At 40.9% G+C, this 21,721-nt stretch overlaps 1 protein-coding gene across 7 annotated transcripts in view; it reads right to left on the bottom strand.

Moving 5' to 3' along the window:
* The window catches only part of PHF8 (PHD finger protein 8), a 105,304-nt gene that overhangs the window by 25,785 nt on the left and 57,798 nt on the right, over positions 1-21,721 (bottom strand). For 6 of the 7 annotated variants that reach the window (XM_010331565.3, XM_010331571.3, XM_010331568.3 and 3 more), the window contains 3 exons: positions 21,237-21,322; positions 19,661-19,794; positions 18,786-19,099 (listed from right to left, as the gene is read on the bottom strand). In XM_010331565.3, the coding sequence (XP_010329867.1) occupies positions 18,786-19,099; positions 19,661-19,794; positions 21,237-21,322 (534 nt within the window). Of the gene's footprint in view, positions 1-18,785; positions 19,100-19,589; positions 19,630-19,660; positions 19,795-21,236; positions 21,323-21,721 lie in introns of all 7 variants that reach the window. The other variant, XM_074391815.1, reaches the window with a different exon arrangement.

Below are 21,721 nucleotides of genomic sequence, written 5' to 3' on the forward strand. Positions count from 1 at the left end.
TAAAAAAGTTTAAGAACATTTTCATGTTAAAGTAAATGCTGAATTAAATATTTTGACATCATAAAATCAAAAATATTTTTTGACATCATAAAATCAAAAATATTTTAAAACATATGACACAGCAAGGTAACAAACATGGTATGACAGTGGCTGAAGATAGATATATAGAACAATGGAACAGAATAGAGATCCCAGAAATAAACCCTTGGCTAATAACCATTATATGGCCAAATGACTTTTGACAAGGGTGCCAAGACTACAAAATGGGGAAAGGACAGTCGCTTCAGCAAATGGTATTGGGAAAGTTGGATGTTCACGTGCAAAAGAACGTTTTGTTTATGCAATAAACAAAAATTAACTCAAAATGGATTAAAAACCTAAATGTAAGACCTAAAACTATGAGCTCCTAGAAGACAGGGAAAATCTTCAGAAGACTGGACTTGGCAATGATTTCATGGGTATGACACCAAAAGCACAGGTAACAAAATAAAAAAGACAAATGGGACTACATCAAATTTTAAATCTTTGGGTACAAAGGAAGCAACCGACAGAGTGAAAAGGCAACATACAAAATAGGAGAAAATAATTGCAAAGAATATACATATGCTCACTGACTTACAATGGGGTTATGTCCCAATAAAACTATTCTAAGTTAAAAACATCATATGTTGGCCGGGCGCGGTGGCTCAAGCCTGTAATCTCAGCACTTTGGGAGGCCGAGGCGGGTGGATCACTTGAGGTCAGGAGTTCGAGACCATCCTGGTCAACATGGTGAAACCCCGTCTCTACTAAAAATACAAAAAATTAGCTGGGCATGGTGGCATGTGCCTGTAATCCCAGCCACTCAGGAAGCTGAGGCAGGAGAATTGCCTGAACCCAGGAGGCGGAGGTTGCGGTGAGCCGAGATCGTGCCATTGCACTCCAGCCTGGGTAACAAGAGTGAAACTCCGTCTCAAAAAAAAAAACAAAAAACAAAAAACAAAAAAACAAAAAACAAACAAAAAAAAAAACATCATATGTTGAAAGGACATTTTTTTAAATTGTGATTTATTTTTTTAAAAAAACTCCCATGACAGGGAGTGGAGCATCACACACTGGGGTCTGTTGTGCGGGAGGTTGGGGGGAGAGGCTAGGCAAGGGACAGCAGAGGGTAGGGAGGGATAATATGGGGAAGAAATTCCAGATATAGGTGATGAGGGGATGGAGGCTGCAAACGACCTTGCCACATATGTACCTATGCAACAATCCTGCATGATCTGCACATGTACCCCAGAACCTAAAGTACAATTAAAAAAAATAATAAAAATTAAAAATTAAAAAAAACTCCCATGACAGATTACAAAAGCACATTTTCAACTTAGGGTATTATCAAGTTATGATGGGTAGCCCCACTGTAAGTTGAGGTAGGTACTAAATGAGTATCACTTTCATACCATAAAGTCAAAAAAATTATAAGCTGAACTATCATAAGTTTGGGACCATCTGTATAGATAAGGGGTTAATATTCAGAATATATAAAAACCTACAACATAAAAACAAAAACAAACAAAACAAAAAAAAAATAAAAAGTGGGCAGAGAACTTTAAGAGACATTTCTCTAAAGAAGATGTACAATTGGCCAACGAGTATATGAAGAGATGTTCAACATTACTACTAATCATCAGGGAAATGCAAATCAAAATCACAATGAGATACCAGTTTACACCTGTCAGTGTGGCCACTATCAAAAGAACAGAGAGCTGGGCATGGTGGCTCACACTTGTAACCCTAGTACTTTAGTAAGAGGCTGAGGTGGGAGGATCACCTGAGCCCAGAAGTTCAAGACTATCCTGAGACTCCATCGCTATACAATTTTTAAACATTAACCAAGCTATGGTGTTGCATGGCTGTGGTCCCAGCTATTCAAGGATGAAGGAGGAATATTGCTTAAGCCCAGAAGTCAAGGCTACAGTGAGCCATATTCATGCTACTGAATCCAGCCTAGTCAACAGAGTGAGATCTTGTCCCCCCGCCAAAAAAAAAAAAAAGAACAGAAAATATAACAAGTGTTGGTGAGTGAAGATATGAAGAAGTTGGAAACATGTACAGTGTTGGTGATTATATAAAATAGTGCAGCCATTATGAAAAAAGGTATGAAGGTCTCTCAAAAAATTAAAACTAGGGTCAGCCACGATGGCTCACACCTGTAATCCCAGCACTCTGGGAGGCTGAGGTGGGTAGATCATTTAAAGTGAGGAGTTTAAGACCAGCCTGGCCAACATGATAAAAAACCCCATCTCTATTAAAAATGTAAAAATTAACCGGGTGTGATAGTGCACACCTGTAATCCCAGCTACTTGGGAGGCTGAAGCAGGAGAACTGCCTGAGCCTGGGAGTCAGAGGTTGCAGTGAGCCAAGATTGCACCACTGCACTACAGCTTGGGCAACGGCTCCATATCAAAAAAAAAAAAAAAAAAAATTAAAAATACAATTACCATATGATCCAGAGATCCTACTTCTAGGTATTATCCAAAAGAATTAGCAAGATCTCAAAGAGATATCCACACCTCCCTTCACTGCAACATTATTCACAACAGCCAAGATGTGGAAGCAGCCCAAATGTCCACCAACAGAATGGATAAAGAAAATACAGTGTGTCCAAAACAATCATTCTCAGCAAACTAACACAGGAACAGAAAACCAAAGACCACATGTTCTCACTCATAAGTGAGAGTTGAACAAAGAGAACACATGGAAACAGAGAGGGGAAGATCACACATTGGGGCCTGTTGTGGGTGGGAGAACAGGGGAGGGATAGCATTAGGAGAAATACCTAATGTAGATGACAGGTTGGTGGGTGCAGCAAACCACCATGGCACATGTATACCTAGGTAAAAAACCCGCACGTTCTGCACATGTATTCCAGAACTTAAAGTATAATTTTAAAAAGGAAAAAAAAAAAGAAAATATGGTCTATGTAGCCTTAAAAAAAGGAAATCCTATCACTATCACATACTACAACATGGATGAACACAGAGGGTATTATGCTAAGAACAAAAGGCCAGAATACTATACAATTCCACTCTTATAAAGTATCTAAAGGAGTCAAAATCATAGAAATAGAAAGTAGAGGCCAGGTGCAGTGGCTCACGCCTGTAATCCCTGCACTTTGGGAGGCTGAGGCGGGTGGATCACCTGAGGTCAGTAGTTTGAGATCAACCTTGCCAACAAGATGAAATTCCGTCTCTACTAAAAATACAAAAAATCAGCTGGGCGTGGTGGCGTGTGCCTGTAATCCCAGCTACTCAGGAGGCTGAAGCAGAAGAATCACTCAAACTCAGGAGGTAGAGGCTGCAGTGAGCCGAGATTGCGCCGCTGCACTCCAGCCTAGGCAACCAGAGAAAACTCTGTCTCAAAAAAAAAAAAAAAAAAAAAGGTAGAAAGTGATGACCAATGGCTAGGGAGAAGAATTAGTGTTTAGAGGTATACAGTTTATGTGTTGCAAGATGAAAAAGTTATAGAGATCTGTTGCACAGCATGAATGTACTTAACAGTACTGAACTGTACACTTTAAAATGATTAAGACAGTAAATTTATCAAGTCTAACACAGCTTAAAGGTAAATAAGGGAAAAAAGATAAATTTAATAGTATGTGTTTTTTACAATAAAATGTGTGCACGCACACACGCACGCACACACACACACACACACACACACACACACACGAAGAGGGTGCGGGGAGGGAGGAGTAACACCACTGATAATGGAATAATAGGGAGTTCCAAGGATCTGTCCCTCCACTGAAACAACCGTCAACCTAGCAAAACATGTCAGAACAACTTTTATGGAACTCTAGAATCCAATAAAAATCTTATAGCAAGAAAGGGGGTGACTAACAAAGAAAAAGGCTGCTAAAATCAAGTCTTTAAGAAACTCCAGGCCGGGTGCGGTGGCTCACACCTATAATCCCAGCACTTTGGGAGGCCGAGGCGGGTGGATCACGAGGGCAAGAGATCGAGACCATCCTGGTCAACATGGTGAAACCCCGTCTCTACTAAAAATACAAAAATTAGCTGGGCATGGTGGCACGCACCTGTAGTCCCCACTACTCTGGAGGCTGAGGCAGGAGAATTGCTTGAACCCAGGAGGCGGAGGTTGCGGTGAGCCGAGATCGTGCCATTGCACTCCAGCCTGGGTAACAAGAGTGAAACTCCGTCTCAAAAAAAGAAACTCCAGATCCAGGTTGTTCACTTGAGGTAAGAGTTTGAAACCAACCTTGCCAACATGGTGAAACCCTGTCTCTACTAAAAATACAAAAATTAGCCGGGCATGGTAAAACATGCCTGTAATCCTAGCTACCAGGGAGGCCGAGGCATGAGGATTGCTTGAACCCAGGAGGTGGAGGCTGCAGTTAGCCAAAATCGTGCCACTGTACTCCTGCCTGCCAAACAACGTTGTCAGAAAATCTCTATCATAAAATCTCAGCTTACTAATGAGGCAAAGGAATGGAGACTCAGTAACTGCAGACAACAAGGAATACAAACTTTGTAAAAAGTAGCCAGGGAAAGTCACTAAATAGATGATTATAGTTCGTAACAAACAACAAAAGCAAACTGAGGAAGGAAAATTTGACTTCCAGAGTAAACCACATTATAATATTCAAAATGTCCTGTTTCCAACAAAAAATCATGAGGCAGCAAAGAAAAGGCAAGTATGGCCCATTTACAGGAAAAAAAAGAGAAACTGATAAAAACTGTCCCTAAGGAAGCTCTGACTTTGTGTTTACCATACAAAGACTTTAAAATCAACTATGCTGAAAGAGCAAAAGGAAACCACTGACAAAGAACAAAAGGAAACCAGAAGAATAATGTCTCAACACAACAGAACAAAAAGCAGCAACAGGAAGATAAATGGAATATCTCTAACACATAAAAATTAAACGTACTTTAAAATAAACCATGAATCAAAGAGGAGACCCCACAGGAAAACAGAAAATATTTCCATTAAATAAAAATGAAATTGCAACATAAAACTGGGGGGATGCAACTAAAGCTCTGCTTAGATGGAAATTTAAAATACTGAAGTTTACATTAGAAATTAGAAATATCTCATGATAAAGGAATCATTACAACTCCTATCACAGAAACACAAAGGATCATTAGAGACTACTATGAACAACTATACACCAACAAATTGGAAACCAGGAAGAAATGGATAAATTCCTGGACAAATATAACCTATCATGCTTGAACTGTGAATAAACAGAAAACCTGAACAGACAAGAAGCAATGGGATTGAAGCAGTAATAAAAAGTCTCCCATCAAATAAATGCCCAGAACCTGATGGATTGATTCACTGCTGAATTCTACCAAACATTAAAACAACAATTCTACCTCAACTAAAAAAAAAACTGAAGAAGAGGGAATACTTCCACAAAACTCATTCTATGAGGCCAGCATTATCCTGATACCAAAACCAGACAAAAATCTAACTATTAAAACTACAGGCCATGAGTTCCTAGCGAAAGGACAAAAACAAAAACAAAAAACAAAACAAAACAAAAAACTACAGGCCAATATCCCTGTTGAACATAGATGCAAAAATCCTCAACAAAATACTAGCAAACAATTCAACAACACATTAAAAAGATCATTCACCATGATTAAGTGGGATTCATCCCAGAGATGCAAGGATACCACAATTACACTGATCAATAAATGTGATATATCATATCAATAGAACCAAGGACAAAAATCATATGATCATTTCAATAGATGTTGAAAAAGCATTTGATAAAATTCAACATCCTTCATGACTAAAAACCCCTAAAAATTGGGTATAAAAGAACATACCTCGGCTGGGTGCAGTGGCTCACGCCTGTAATCCCAGTACTCCGGGAAGCCAAGGTGGACGGATCACCTGAGATGAGGAGTTTGATCAGTCTGGCCAGTATGGCAAAACCCTGGCTCTACTAAAAACATAAAAAATTAGCTGGGCAGGGTGGCAGGCACCTGTAGTCCTGGCTACTTGGATGCTGAGGCAGGAGACTCACTTGAATCCAGGAGACGGAGGTTGCAGTGAGCCAAGATTGCACCACTGCACTCCAGCCTGGGTAACAAGCCTTTCCACTAGCATCTGTAACAAGGCAAGGATGTTCACTTTCATCACTTTTATTGAACATAGTGTTAGAAGTCCTAGCCAGAGCAATTAGACAAGAGAAAGAAATAAAGGGCATAGAAATTGGAAATGAAGAAGTCAAATTACCCTTGCTGCAAACAACATGATCTTATATTTAGGAAGACTACTGATTCCAACAAAAAGCTCTTAGAACTGATAAATGGCTGCGTGCAGTAGCTCATGCCTGTAATCCCAGAACTTTGGGAGGCTGAGGTGGGAAGATCACTTGAGGTCAGGAGTTCGAGACCAGTCTGGCCAACATGGTGAAACCCCATCTCTACTAAAAATACAAAAAAATTAGCTAGGCATGGTGGCGGGCACCTATAATCCCAGCTACTCAGGAGGCTGAGGCAGGAAAATCACTTGAACCCAGGAGGCAGAGGCTGAAGTGAGCCAAGATCACGCCACTGCACTCCAGCCTGGGTAACAGAGCAAGACTCTGTCTCAAAAAAATAAAAATAAAAGAACTGATAAACAAATTTAGTAAAGTTCACTGGGCGCAGTGGCTCATGCCTGTAATCACAGCACTTTGGGAGGCCAAGACGGGCAGACAGCTTGAGCTCAAGAGTTCGAGACCAACCTAGGCAAAATGGTAAAACCTCTTCTCTACTGAAAATACAAAAAATAGCGGGGTGTGGTGGTAGGTGCCTGTAGTCCCAGCTAGTTGGGTGGCTGAGGTGAAAGGATCACTTGAGTCCAGGGAAACAAAAGTTGCACTGAGCTGAGATTGTGCCACTGCACTCTAGCCTGGGTGACAGAAGGAGATACTGCCTCCAAAAAAAAAAAAAAAAAAAAAAGAAAATTCAGTGAAGTTGCAGTATACAAAATCAACATACAAAAATCAGTAGCATTTACATATGCTAACAGTGAACAATCTGAAAAAGAAATTTAAAAAGACATCCCCTTTACAATATCTATAAAAAATTTAAAATATCTGGTAATAAGTTAAGCCAAGTAAGTGCAAGATCTCTACAAGGAAAACTGTAAAACACTGATGAAAGAAATTGAAGGGGACATACAAAAAATGGAAAGATACCATATGTACATGGATTGGAAAAACTAATATTGCTAAAATGTCTATACTACCCAAGAGCAATCTGCAGATTCTATGCAATCCCTAACAAATACCAATGACATTCTTCACAGAAATAGAAAAAGCAATCCTAAAATTCATATAAAACCACAAAAGATGCCAAATAACTAAAGCAATCCTGAGCAGTAAGAACAAAGCTGGAGGCATCATACTAACTGATTTCAAATTATATTACAAGGCTACAGTAACCAAACCAGCATAGTACGGCACAAAAACAGATACATGGGCCAATGAACAGCATAGAGAATCCAGAAATAAATCCACCCACTTATAGTCAACTTGCTTTCCACAAAGGCACCAAGAACATTCACTGGGAAAAAGAGCAGTCTCTTTAATAAATGTTGTCGGGAAAACTGAATATTCATATGCAGAAGAACGAAACTAGATAACATGGGGAGAAATGCCAGATGTAGGTGACAGGGGGATGGAGGCAGCAAACCACATTGCCATGTGTGTACCTATGCAACAATCCTGCATGATCTGCACATATGCCTCAGAACCTAAATTTAAAAAAAAAAAAGGGAGAAAACTAAACAAACAAAATTCTCTCACCATATACAAAAATATCAATTCAAAATGAATTAAAGACTTAAATGTAAGACCTGAAACTATGCAACTACTACAAGAAAATATCAGTGAAATGCTATAGGACATTGGTCTGAGCAAAGATTGTTTTGGAGTAAGAATTCAAAAGCACAGGCAACAAATGCAAAAATAGACAAATAGGATTATGTTAAGCTAAAAAGCTTCTGTACAGCAAAGGAAACAATCAACAAAGTGAAGAGACAACCTACAGAATGGGAGAAAATATCTGCAAACCATCCATCTAATAAGGGATTCATAACTAAAATACATAAGGAATTCAATAGCAAAAAAACAAATAATCCAATTTTTTAAATGAGCAAAATACCAGAATGGACATTTCACAAAAAAAGACACAGAAATGACCAACAGGAGCTCCTAAAGGAAGCACTAAATATGAGAAGGAAAAACTGTTACCAGCCACTATAAAAACACACTGAAGCACACAGACCGGTGACACTATGAAGCAATCATCCATATAAACAAGTCTGCAAAATAATGAGCCATCGTGATGACAGGATTAAAGTCACACATAACAATATTAACCTTAAATATAAATGGGCTAAATGCCCCAATCAAAAGACATGGAATGGCAAGCTGGATAGAGTCAAGACCCATCAGTATGCTGTCTTCAGAAGACCTATCTTAAGTGTAGACACACATAAGTTCAAAATGAAGAGATGGAGGAAATTTTACCAAGCAAATGAAAAACAAAAAAGCAGGGGTCACAATCCTAGTTTCTGACAAAACAGACTTTAACTCAACAACGATCAAAAAAGACAAAGAAGGCCGGGCGCGGTGGCTCAAGTCTGTAATCCCAGCACTTTGGGAGGCCGAGGCGGGTGGATCACGAGGTCAAGAGATCGAGACCATCCTGGTCAACATGGTGAAACCCCGTCTCTACTAAAAATACAAAAAATTAGCTGGGCGTGGTGGCGCGTGCCTGTAATCCCAGCTACTCAGGAGGCTGAGGCAGGAGAATTGCCTGAACCCAGGAGGCGGAGGTTGCGGTGAGCCGAGATCGCACCATTGCACTCCAGCCTGGGTAACAAGAGCGAAATTCCGTCTCAAAAAAAAAAAAAAAAAAAAAAAAAAAAAAAAAAAGACAAAGAAGGCATTATATAATGCTTATCCTAAATATATATGTACCCAATACAGGAACACCCAGATTCATAAAGCAAGTTCTTACAGACCCACAAAGAGACTTAAACTCCCATACAATAATAGTGGGAGACTTTAATACCCCACTGACAATATTAGACAGATCATCGAGAGAGAAAATTAACAAAGACGGTCAGGTCCTGAACTCAGGTCTGGATCAAGTGGACCTGATAGATATCTACAGAACTCTCCACCCAAAAACAACAAAATATACATTCTTCTCATCGCCACATGGCACTTTAATCTTGATCACATAATCAGAAGTAAAATACTCCTCTGCAAATGCAAAACAACTGAAATCATAACAGTCTCTCAGACCACAGCACAATCAAATTAAAACTCAAAACTAAGAAATTCACTCAAAACCACACAACCCCATGGAAACTGAACAACCTGCTCCTGAATGACTCCTTGGTAAACAATGAAATTAAGGAAGAAATCAAGAAGTTCTTTGAAACTAATGAGAACAATGAGACAACATATGAGAATCTCTAGGATGCAGCTAAACCAGTGTTAAGAAGGAAATTTGGCCGGGCACGGTGGCTCAAGCCTATAATCCCAGCACTTTGGGAGGCCGAGGCGGGTGGATCACGAGGTCAAGAGATCAAGACCATCCTGGTCAACACGGTGAAACCCCGTCTCTACTAAAAATACAAAAAATTAGCTGGGCATGGTGGCATGTGCCTGTAATCCCAGCTACTCAGGAGGCTGAGGCAGGAGAATTGCCTGAACCCAGGAGGCGGAGGTTGCGGTGAGCCGAGATCGCGCCATTGCACTCCAGCCTGGGTAACAAGAGCGAAACTCTGTCTCAAAAAAAAAAAAAAAAAAAGAAGGAAATTTATAGCACTAAATGCCCACATAAAAAAGCCAGAAAGATTGCAAATTAACAACCTAACTTCACAACCAAAAGAACTAGAGAATCAAGAGCAAACAAATCCCAAACCTAGCAGAAGACAAGAAACAACCAAGATCAAAGCTGAACTGAAGGAGACAGAGACATGAAAAACCCTTAAAAAAAAAAATTAATAAGATAGACCACTAGCTAGACTAATGAAGAACAAGAGAGAAGAATCAAACAGACACAATCAGAAATGATAAGGGAGATATCACCACTGACCCCACAGAAATACAAACAACCATCAGAGAATACTATAAACACCGCTATGCACATAAACTAGAAAACCTAGAAAAAAATGGATGAATTCCTGAACACATACACCCTCCCAAGACTGAACTAGGAACGAACTGAATCCCTGAATAGACCAATAATGAGTTCTGAAATTGAGGCAGTAATAAATAGCCTACCAATCAAAAAAGCCCAAGACCAGACAGATTTATAGCTGAATCCCACCAGAGGTACAAAGAAGAGCTGGTACCATTTCTACTGAAACTATTCCCAAAAATTGAAAATGAGGGACTCCTCCCTAACTCATTTTATGAGGCCAGCATCATCCTGATACCTAAACCTGGCAGATATACAACAAAAAAAGAAAACTTCAAGCCAACATCCCTGATGAACAATGATGTAAAAATCCTCAATAAAATATCAGCAAACTGAATCCGGAAGCACACCTAAAACCTTATCTACCACAATCAGGTTGGCTTCATCCCTGGGATGTAAAGTTGATTCAACATATGCAAATTAATAAATGTAATTAATCACATAAACAGAATTTAAGACAAAACATTATTATCTCAATAGATGCAGGAAAGATCTTTGATAAAATTCAACATCTCTTTGTGTTAAAAACTCTCAATTATCTAGGTATTAAAGGAACATACTGCAAAATAATAACAGCCATATATGAAAAACCCACAGCCAATATCATGCTTAATGGGCAAGAGCTAAAGAAGTGGATCTCACAGAAGTGAAAGGTGGTGGTCATTACCAGAGGCTGGAAAAGGAAGCGGGGGATGAAAAGTAGTTGGTGAATGGATAAAAAAATACAATTGGATAGAAGGAATCAACAACTAGCATTCAACAGTACAGTCAGGAATTTACAGTTAATAATTTATTGTATATTTCAAAACAACTAGAAGAGAATCATAATGTTCCTGACACAAAAATAAAGGTTTGATGACAGCTATATCACTAAGCCTAACTTCATCATTACACATTGTATACATGTATCAAAATATCACATGTACCCCCAAAACATGTGCAATATACTATTAATATAGCAATTTTTTAAAATACCAAAACAAAAAAAAAGTCTGGGCATGGTGGCTCACACCTGTAATCCCAGCACTTCAGGAAGACAAGGTGGGCGGATCACCTGAGGTCAGGAGTTCAAGACCAGCCTGGTGAAACCCCGTCTCTACTACAAATGCAAAACTTAGCTGGGTGTGGTACCATGTGTCTGTAATCCCAGCTACTTGGGAAACTGAGGCAGGAGAACTGCTTGAACCTGGGAGGCAGAGGTTGCAGTGAGCTGAGACTGCACCACCGTACTCCAGCCTGGGTGACAGAGTGAGATTCTGTCTCAAACAAACAAACAAAAACAACAGCAACAACAAAAATAGAATAAAAGTAAAAATGCCAAAAAAAGAAATGAGAAAGTTCTCAAATAAATAATCTAAATGATAACGTCTGAAATTGGAAAAAATAAGATAAAACTACAGCAATCAGGATGGAAATAGCAGAATATAACTGTCAAAGATACGACATAGAAAATAAAGCCAAAAATACTGAAAAGATCAATTAAATTGACACAATAAGGCCAGGCACAGTGGTTCACACCTGTAATCCCTGCACTTTGGGAGGCCCAGGAACGATAATCACTTGAGGCCAGAGTTTGACACAAGGCTATGCAACATAGCGAGATCCCCATCTCCAAAAAAATAAAAAAATCAGCCAGTGGCACGCACATTTATTAAGTAAAAAACAAAAACAAAAAAAGGCCAGGTGCAGTGGCTCACGCCTGTAATCCCAGCACTTTGGGAGGCCGAGGTGGGTGGATCACCTGAGGTCAGGAGTTTGAGACCAGCCTGGCCAACATGGCGAAACCCCATCTTTACTAAAAACACAAAAATTAGCCAGGCATGGTGCCAAGTGCCTGTAATCCCAGCTACTGGGGAGGCTGAGGCAGGAGAATCGTTTGAACTTGGGAGGCGAAGGTTGCAATGAGCCAAGATCGTGCCATTGCACTCCAGCCTGGAGGACAAGAGCAAGACATTGTCTCAAAAAAACAAAAATGACAAAATGCCATACTGCCCAAAGTAATTTATAGATTCAATGCTATCCCCATCAAGCTACCAATGACTTTCTTCACAGAATTGGAAAAAACCACCTTAAACTTCTTATGGAACCAAAAAAGAGCCCACATAGCCAAGACAATCTTAAGCAAAAAAAAAAAAAAAAGACAAAGGTGGGGCATCACACTACATGACTTCAAACTACATTACAAGGCTACTGTAATCAGACAGCATGGTACTGGTATCAAAACAGAGATAAAGACCAATGGAACAGAACAGAGGCCTCAGAAAGAACGCCACACAACTACAACCATCTGATCTCTGACAGACCTGACAAAAACAAGCAATGGGGAAAGGAGTCCCTATTTAATAAATGGTGTTGGGAAAACTGGCTTAGCTGTATGCAGAAAGCTGAAACTGGATCCCTTCCTTACACCTGATACAAAAATTAACTCTAGATGAATTAAACATTTAAACATGATGCCTAACACCATAAAAACTCTAGAAGAAATCCCAGGCAATACCATTCAGGAAATAGGCAAGGGCAAGAACTTCATGACTAAAACACCAAAAGCAATGGCAACAGAAGCCAAAATAGGCAAATGGGATCTAATTAAACTTAAGAGCTTCTGCACAGCAAAATAAACTATCAGTAGAGTTAAACCAGCAACCAACAGAAAAAATTTGCAGCCTACCCATCTGACAAAAAGGGCTAATATCCAGAATCTATGGAGAACTTAAACAAATTTATAAGAAAAAAACAACCCCATCAAAAAGTGGCAAAGGATATCAACAGACACTTTTCAAAAGAGATAGGGCCTTTAAATAGGTAATTAAGTTAAAAGGAGACCATTAGGATAGGCCCTAAAACAATCCAACTGGTGATCTTTCAAGAAGTAGCAATTAGGGCCAGGCGCCGTGGCTCACGCCTGTAATCCCAGCACTTTGGGAGGCCGAGGCGGGTGGATCATGAGGTCAAGAGATTGAGACCATCCTGGTCAACGTGGTGAAACCCCGTCTACTAAAAATACAAAAAATTAGCTGGGCATGGTGGCGCGTGCCTGTAATCTCAACTACTCAGGAGGCTGAGGCAGGAGAACTGCCTGAGCCCAGGAGGCGGAGGTTGCGGTGAGCCGAGATCGCGTCGAGCCGAGATCGTGTCATTGCACTCCAGCCTGGGTAACAAGAGCAAAACTCCGTCTCAAAAAAAATAAAAATAAAAATAAAAGAAGTAGCGATTAGGACACACAGAGAGACGTCATGGGCTTGTATGCACAGAGGTATGACCATGTGAAGAGGCAGCAAGAGGAAGGCCATCTGCAAGCTAACCAGAGAAACCTCAGGAAAAATCAACTCTGCTGGCACCTTGATCTTGAACTTTCAGCTGACAGAAGTGTAAGGAAATAACTTTCTATTGTTTAAGCCACCCAGTCTGTAGTATTTTGTTATGGCAGCCATATCAAACTAATACAGGACACACAGATCCTCCATCTCAAGAAGTCAAGACAATGAACTGAAAACAAATAGAACTAGTAATAGTATAAAAAGGCAGTCCAACACAGGAGTGATATGGGAAAGAATCAACTATTTTCCTCCATATTAGCAATAGCCAATTAGGAAATGTAATACATAAAAAGATGCCACTTTTATGAACCAAAATAAAATTCCTAGGAATAAACTGAAGAAGAAATAAACCAAAGAGGAGACATATATGAAGATCTGAATAAATAGAGATAGACCATGTTTGATGACAGAAACATAAGATGGCTGCTGCTCATACCCAAAAGGTAAATAAGAGAAAGACATCTGGCCAGGTGTGGTGGCTCATGCCTGTAATCGCAATACTTTGCAAGGGTGAACAGGTGGATCATCTGAGGTCAGGAGTTTGATACCAGTCTGGCCAACGTAGTGAAACCCCATCTCTACTAAAAATACAAAAAGTTAACTGAGCATGGTGGTGTGTGCCTGTAATCCCAGCTACTTGGGAGGCCAAGGCAGGAGAACTGCTTGACCCAGGGAGGTAGAGGTTGCAGTGAGCCCAGATCACACCACTTCACTCCAGCCTGGGTGACAAAGTAAGACTCAGTCCCCCCAAAAAAAAGAAACAAACAAACATAAAGGTCAGGCACGGTGGCTCACGCCTGTAATCCCACCACTTTCGGAGGCCAAGGCAGGTGGATCACAAGGTCAGGAGTTTGAGACCAGCCTGGCCAAGATGGTGAAACCTTTTCTCTACTAAAAACACAAGATAATTAGCCTGGCATGGTGGTACGTGCCTGTAGTCTCAGCTACTCAGGAGGCTAAGGCAGAAGAATAGCCTGAACCCAGTAGGCGGAGGTTGCAGTGAGCCAAGATCGTGCCACTGCACTCCAGCCTAGGTGACAGAGCAAGACTCGGTCTCAAAAACAAACAAACAAACAAACAAACAAACAACAACAACAAAAAAAAAACAGAATGATGTCAATGCTGTTCAGAAGTTGTACCAGTTCAAAAACAAGTTTCCATGGCATGTTGTTTACAACCAATTAGTGGTAGACTTTTTCACAACTACAGAGAAAGCCTTAGCAACATAAGACATACAGACAAAAACTAAAAATCATACAACAGTTTGCCTCTTAGAGAAAAAAGTAAATGGTGCCTCTGTTTTCTACAAAATTTAATTCTGATGGGGTAGGAGGCTACCTGACAGAGCAGATGAAGTTACAAAAACATTTCCCTCTGTATTTGTTTTGCCAAAAAAGATTTGATAAAGACTAGGCCCTGGATCAGATTTTAATTTGATTAAGGTGGTATCTATTTTATCCACATGCCCTCCACAATCCAGATTTGGAAAGAGGAATCCTGAATCCAGAGCTTAAGGCTGTAGAGAAACCACTGACTGTAATGCTGGGTACTAATGCCACTGGGCTCTAACTGGGCAAGAATTATTATTAGGACTGCTATTATTTGAGTCAGTGTTTTGGCTTCAAAGTCACACAGACTTTGAGGGCTATGGCCCTCATCTCTTTCTGTATGCCTTATTTTTAGTGTACAAATTCTCAGGACACGAGGTTATATTCAGGAAGGCCTCTGATGAAAGGTATCAGTCTCCATAAATTAATCCACAAATACCATGCAATCCTTTGACAAGCTGATTTTAAAATTCATCTGGAATAGAAAAAGCTCAACAACAGCCTCAAAATTCTGGAAAAATAAGAACAAGTAGGGAGGTCTCTCCTTGGTAAGCTGCCTTTCCATGGTTGCTGGGCAAAGCAGGGAGAGGAAGGAGGGAGGAGAGGCTGAGTGAACTGTTCTAAGAGAACTAGTTAAATCAAGTCCAGATGTCTGAGGTGCAGGTCAATGTAATTTGACTGCTCAAAGTAGAGTGGGTGGCCAGGGGAACTTGCCATGTCCCTAAAACAAAGAGAGCCTTGCTGAGCATCTATGCTCTCCTCAGGTTTACAGCACGGTCTGTAGAGGGGATTTACTCTACCAGAAACAAAGTCTTTGGTAACTAACCTACATGGTATTGTCACTGGAATACACAAGTTGATTTTCATTTTCTTTTTTAGCATCTATTTGATGAAATAAAAAATTGTTTTGACAATTTTATGGAACAGAATAATATTAATATCTAATACACAGTACTTACGCACTGGGCAATGTTTTAAGTGCTTTCTGTCCATTTATTTAACTCTTACAACCTATGAAGTAGGTATGATGATCACAGAGAGGTTAACTAGCATGACCAAGGTCATACAGCTATTAAAGCACGGAACTGGGACTATGTGGAAAACAAGTCCCCATTATATATGGGAATTTAGTTCATGACAAAGGTAGAACTTCAAGTCAAGGGAATAATGATGAACTAGTCACTCAGTGGTGTTGGGGGAAATGACTACTAATGTGAAAAAAAATAAAGTTAGATTCTAACCTCCCACAATTCACAAAAACTTAATTCCAGATAAAGAGCTAAAATTTTAACTCATTTAGGGGAAAATATAAGAAGGTCTTCTTAATCAAAACAAAAAATACAAAAAAAAAAAACTTTTAAAAACTGATAAAGAAGGCGGGATGCAGTGGCTCACGCCTGTAATCCTAGCACTTTTGGAGACCAAGGCAGGAGGATCACCTGGGCAACATGGCGAAACCCCATTGGTACAAAAAATAAGCTGGGCACGGTGGCATGCACCTATGGTCCCAGCTACCAGGGAGGCTGAGGTGGGAGGATTACAGAGGTCGAGGCTGCAGTGAGCCATGATTGTGCCACTGCACTCCAGCCTGGGTGACACAGTGAGACTCTGTCTCAAAAAAAATTTCATAAAGATGACAATGTAAAAACAAAAATCATCTACATGCTAGAAAGACACAATACAATTAAAACACAGGCTTAAAAGGAAATATTTTTCAACATTCCAGAATATACAAAAAATACTCCAAAAAATCTAGAATAAAAGAACTCATAGGCTGGGTGCGGTGGCTCACGCCTGTAATCCTAGCACTTTGGGAAGCCAAGGTGGGTGGATCACGAGGTCAAGAGATCGAAACCATCCTGGTCAACATGGTAAAACCCCGTCTCTACTAAAAATACAAAAACTTAGCGGGGCATGGTGGCACGTGCCTGTAATCCCAGCTACTCAGGAGGCTGAGGCAGGAGAATTGCCTGATCCCAGGAGGCGGAGGTTGTGGTGAGCCGAGATCGTGCCATTGCACTCCAGCCTGGGTAACAAGAGTAAAACTTCGTCTCCAAAAAAAAAATAATAATAACTGACACAAATTAATAAGAAAAACAAAACATCCCAACAGAAAAATGGGTAGAAAAATTCACAGAAAAGGAATAAAGAGTCAATAAACATATAAAACAAACAGACACCATCTTTTTGCCATAGAATTCACAAAAATTAAAAAGGCTGGTAGTATTCACTGCTGGTAAGGCTATGGGCAAACAGTTATTTCTGATATACTGATCATATACTGGCCCTTTTGGAGGGAAATTTGGCACTATTTATGAACATTTGTCTTGCACATACCCTTGAACTCAACAGGTCTATCTCCTCCCTAGAAAAAAGATTAACTGTCACACAGGCACAAAAGGTTACTGTAAGAATTTTCATTGAAAATTCTTGAAGTGTTGTTAGTAAAAGTATAAACTTAGAAACAACTTAAATGTCAATCAGTAGGGAATGATTAAACATAATTTCTATATTACAGAACACCATGCAGCAGATAGATCTCTATGTATTGATAAAGTAGATCTCTGTACTAACACTGAAAGAAAACTAAGCAAGTTTCAGAACCACACACACTAAATAAAACTATACTTCTATCTACATATGTCTACATACGAATATAAACACAACAAAATAAAAGGTATACATAAAAACAATGCCAATGGTTATCTGTGGGCTCAGAGGTTAAGAGTGTTAGTCAAAAAGAATTTTTGCTCTGTCTTAATCTAATTTTGGTCAATAAGCATTAACCATATTTGTATAATTTTTAAAACAGTAAAACAATGGCTGGGCATGGTGGCTCCCAGCACTTTCAGAGGCCAAGGCAGGTGGGCAGATCACTTGAGGCCAGGAGTTCGAGACCAGCCTGGCCAACATGGCAAAACCTTGTCTCTAGTAAAAACACAAAAATTACCTAGGCGTGATGGTACACGCCTGTAATCCCAGCTACTCGGGAGGCTGAGGCACAAGAATTGCTTGAACCTAGGAGGTGGAGGTAGCAGTGAACCGACATGGCACCACTGAACTCCAGCCTGGGCGAACGAGGGAGATTCTATCTCAAAAACAAAACAAAAATACACTTCCATTATACAGTCACCTGTATTATACAAAAGAGTGCCTTATACATTATAGTACTCAATAAAATCTTGGCTTAAAAAAAGGAGTCGGCCGGGCGCAGTGGCTCAAGCCTGTAATTCCAGCACTTTGGGAGGCCGAGGCGGGTGGATCACAAGGTCAAGAGAGAGAGACCATCCTGGTCAACATGGTGAAACCCCGTCTCTACTAAAAATACAAAACATTAGCTGGGCATGGTGGCGTGTGCTTGTAATCCCAGCTACTCAGGAGGCTGAGGCAGGAGAATTGTCTGAACCCAGGAGGAGGAGGTTGCAGTGAGCCGAGATCGCGCCATTGCACTCCAGCCTGGGTAACAAGAGCAAAACTCCGTCTCCAAAAAAAAAAAAAAAAAAGGAGTCATCTTTTAAGTATAAAAAGCCCACTGAAAGGTCATTATACACCTTTGCAAGGGACAAACTGGCCAACACAGAACACAAATGACACAGATGATGGCAGTCTAACAGGCAAGAGAAAACAAAAGAGTCATCATCGGTAAAGGTTGGACATTACTAAAAATAGAGGATAGCAAATTATAACCACCATTGTTTGAAGGCTTTCCCTGAGCAAGAAACTGTGCCAGATGATCTGTATAAACATAATCTGCTTATAAGAATTCTTAACATTAACCTATGAGATATTCCTATTTTACAAATTAGGAAAATATGGCTCAGAGAAACCAAATATCGGGCTTAAATTGTTCTCTACTGGGACTAGGATGGAGACTGGGACTGAGGAGACCCCTTCTGCCCTGAACCCATGTGCTTAGCTGTCCTTACTATACTCTGCGTCCTTGAAACATGCTCCCAAACTGTCCTGTTCATCCAGACTGGCATTCTCTTCCTCCTCCTCGCTCTCAGTTCTCCAGTATGCTGGTCGCTTGATGGGCCGCTTCCCTGGGGTGCGCTGGGAAGCAGGACTGTTAGACACTGTACCCAGCCCACTGCTGGAGCTCCCACTGCTTCGGTCCTGCCCCCCGGTCCACCAGGCCTGCAGGCTGGAGGTAGCCAGTGAGGACGATGAGGACTGCAGGTTGGCCATGCACAGCATGCCCTGGATGGCCTCCTGAGTGCTGGGAGAAGCTGGGGCCTCACTGCAAGGGACAGAAGAGAAATACTGATGCAGTTGATTTTAGCTGTCAGAGTAAACTGGTCATCAGAATACTCAGGAAGGAGGGATAACAGCTATGAAGATCAAGGTGGGAGGAAGGGGAGAATCATCCAAAGTAAAAATTTAGAATTCAACCTAAGGATCAAGACAGCATCAAAGATTGTTTTCATGAAAAGCCAGTCCTTTTTGCCTTATGTTTCTCCACAGACAGCAGGCAAGTCGGCAAAAAAAAGAGGCACACCTCCCTCCCTGTTTATGCATGCTGTATTCTCCTTGCATGATTCTTCCAGCCCCTCTTCCCAACTTCCTAAGTGCCCAAAATCGATTCCTCTTAAAGTCTATACATCTTATAACCATCAGATCTTAAATTCCTTAGGACAGGTTTCATGCCTACTTTATTCTTTCACCCAAATGCCCTGGATAATTCTTTGTCCCTTTAAATGGCTCAATAAATTATCTACTAATTGGCTGACCTGGCACCTTGGGCGGGAGCAGGGGTTGCTGTCTGATAGCCTGGAAAGGGAAGATAAAAGCCAGTACTCACGTGAGGGCAGTATAGTCAGGTCCCCCCACCTGCCTGCTGGCCTTGAGCAGATCAAGAATGCCACCAGCTCCACTACCATTCCCAAGCTTGCCTTCAACCCCTTCCACCATGTCCTCGTCTGTTGTATAGTCCTCCTGTGGGAGAGAGAGTGTATCACCTCAGCTGCCCAGGATTGGTCTAGTAAGGCCCCAATACAGGGGAGATGGTCTGACTCCTGACACTAATATCTTCTGAGCACCAAGTATAGGCCAAGTACTAAGCAGAACATTCATTCTTTTACCTTAATTTCCAAGGTATCTTTGTGAGGTAGGTATTATACTCCCATTTTAAACAGATAAGAAAACTAAGGCATAGGGAAGTTAAATAATTTGTGCAAGGTCACATCAGATACTTCATGTTAGATACTCTTTCTGCTAAATCACACTTGACTTTTATTTTTTGAGATGAAGTCTCGCTCTGTCGCCAGGCTGGAGTGCAGTGTCACAATCTTGGCTCACTGCAACCTCTCCTTCCCGGGTTCAAGTGATTCTCCTGACTCAGCCTCCCGAGTAGCTATGACTACAGGCGCACATCATCACACCCAGCTAATTCTTTTATTTTTGATAGAGATGGTGTTTCAACATGTTGGCCAGGAAGGTCTCAATCTCTGACCTCATGATCCGCCCACCTCGGCCTCCCAAAGTGCTGGGATTACAGGCGTGCGCTACAGCATCCAGCCCACACTTTTATTCTACTCTGTATTAAAGGATTTTTTAATGTATTTCAATTAAATTGAAATCTTCCATTTATGTACTCAGCACACTTAGCACACAATCTTTCATTTAATAAATATTTCATTGTGTGCACTGGCTCACCCTGTAATGCAAGCAATTTGGGAGGCCAAGGCAAAAGACTGCTTGAGCCCAGGAGTTTGAGACCAGCCTGGGCAACACAGTGAGACACTATCACCACCAAAAAAAATTTTTTTTTAAAGAATTAACCCCATGTGCCAGGTGCGGTGGCTCACGCCTGTAATCCCAGCACTTTGGGAGGCTGAGGCAAGCAGATCACAAGGTCAGGAGTTCAAGACCAGCCTGGCCAACATGGCAAAATGCTGTGATTACTAAAAATAAAAATATTAGCTGCGTGTGGTAGTGGACACCTGTAATCCCAGCTACTTGGGAAGCTTAGGCAGGAGAATCGCTTGAACCCAAGAGGCAGAGGTTGCAGTGAGCCAAGATCATGCCATTGCACTCCAGCCTGGGCAACAAGAGCAAGACTGTCTCAAAAAGAAAAGAATTAGCCCTGTGTGATGGTATGAGCCTGTGATCCCAGCTACTAGGGAGGCTGAGCTGGTCCCGGAGGTCGAGACTGCTGTGGACTATGATCATGCCATTGCACCCCAGCCTGGGCAACAGAGTAAGGAGACCCTGTCTCAAATAATAATAATAAAAAAATAATAATAATCAATAAATTATTCATGAAATGAATGCATAGGATGTCTCTCTCCCCGCATATCCCCCAACTAGAATGACAATCTGCCTTCTGTCTCTATCACCAGAATGAGCAGAAGACTAGATCCAGGGCAGAAGCCTACCTCAATGTCAAATTCAACTTCTCCTGGTTCACGAACTCGGTTGGGGTCAGAGCAAGGCTTCGCACGGGGCAATTTCCGGGGAAATTCTAGAAAACAATGGAATGCACTTATTATTATGTAGCCATGATTAGCATTTCAGCCAAATACCCAGGAAAAGAAAACTAAGACTAATTTTCTTGGAGGTAATGACCACTGATGACTAATTTAGAGAGGTTAGGGATCAGCTGACAAATAAATCTCTACAACAAAGGAAACAATGAAGGCCTTTAGAACTTAGCATAGCAGAATGTCAACAAGTGCAGGCCTAAGGTCTTGAGTGCATCAAGAGGGCCAAAATTAAATATAAAATGGGCAGAGGCTGGGCACGGTGGCTCACACCTGTAATCCCAGCACTTTGGGAGGTCAAGGTGGGTAGATCACCTGAGGTCAGGAGTTTGAGACCAGCCTGACCAACACAGTGAAATCCCATCTCTACTAAAAACACA

Source organism: Saimiri boliviensis, chromosome X, assembly GCF_048565385.1.
Source record: "Saimiri boliviensis isolate mSaiBol1 chromosome X, mSaiBol1.pri, whole genome shotgun sequence".
Lineage (NCBI taxonomy): Eukaryota > Metazoa > Chordata > Mammalia > Primates > Cebidae > Saimiri > Saimiri boliviensis.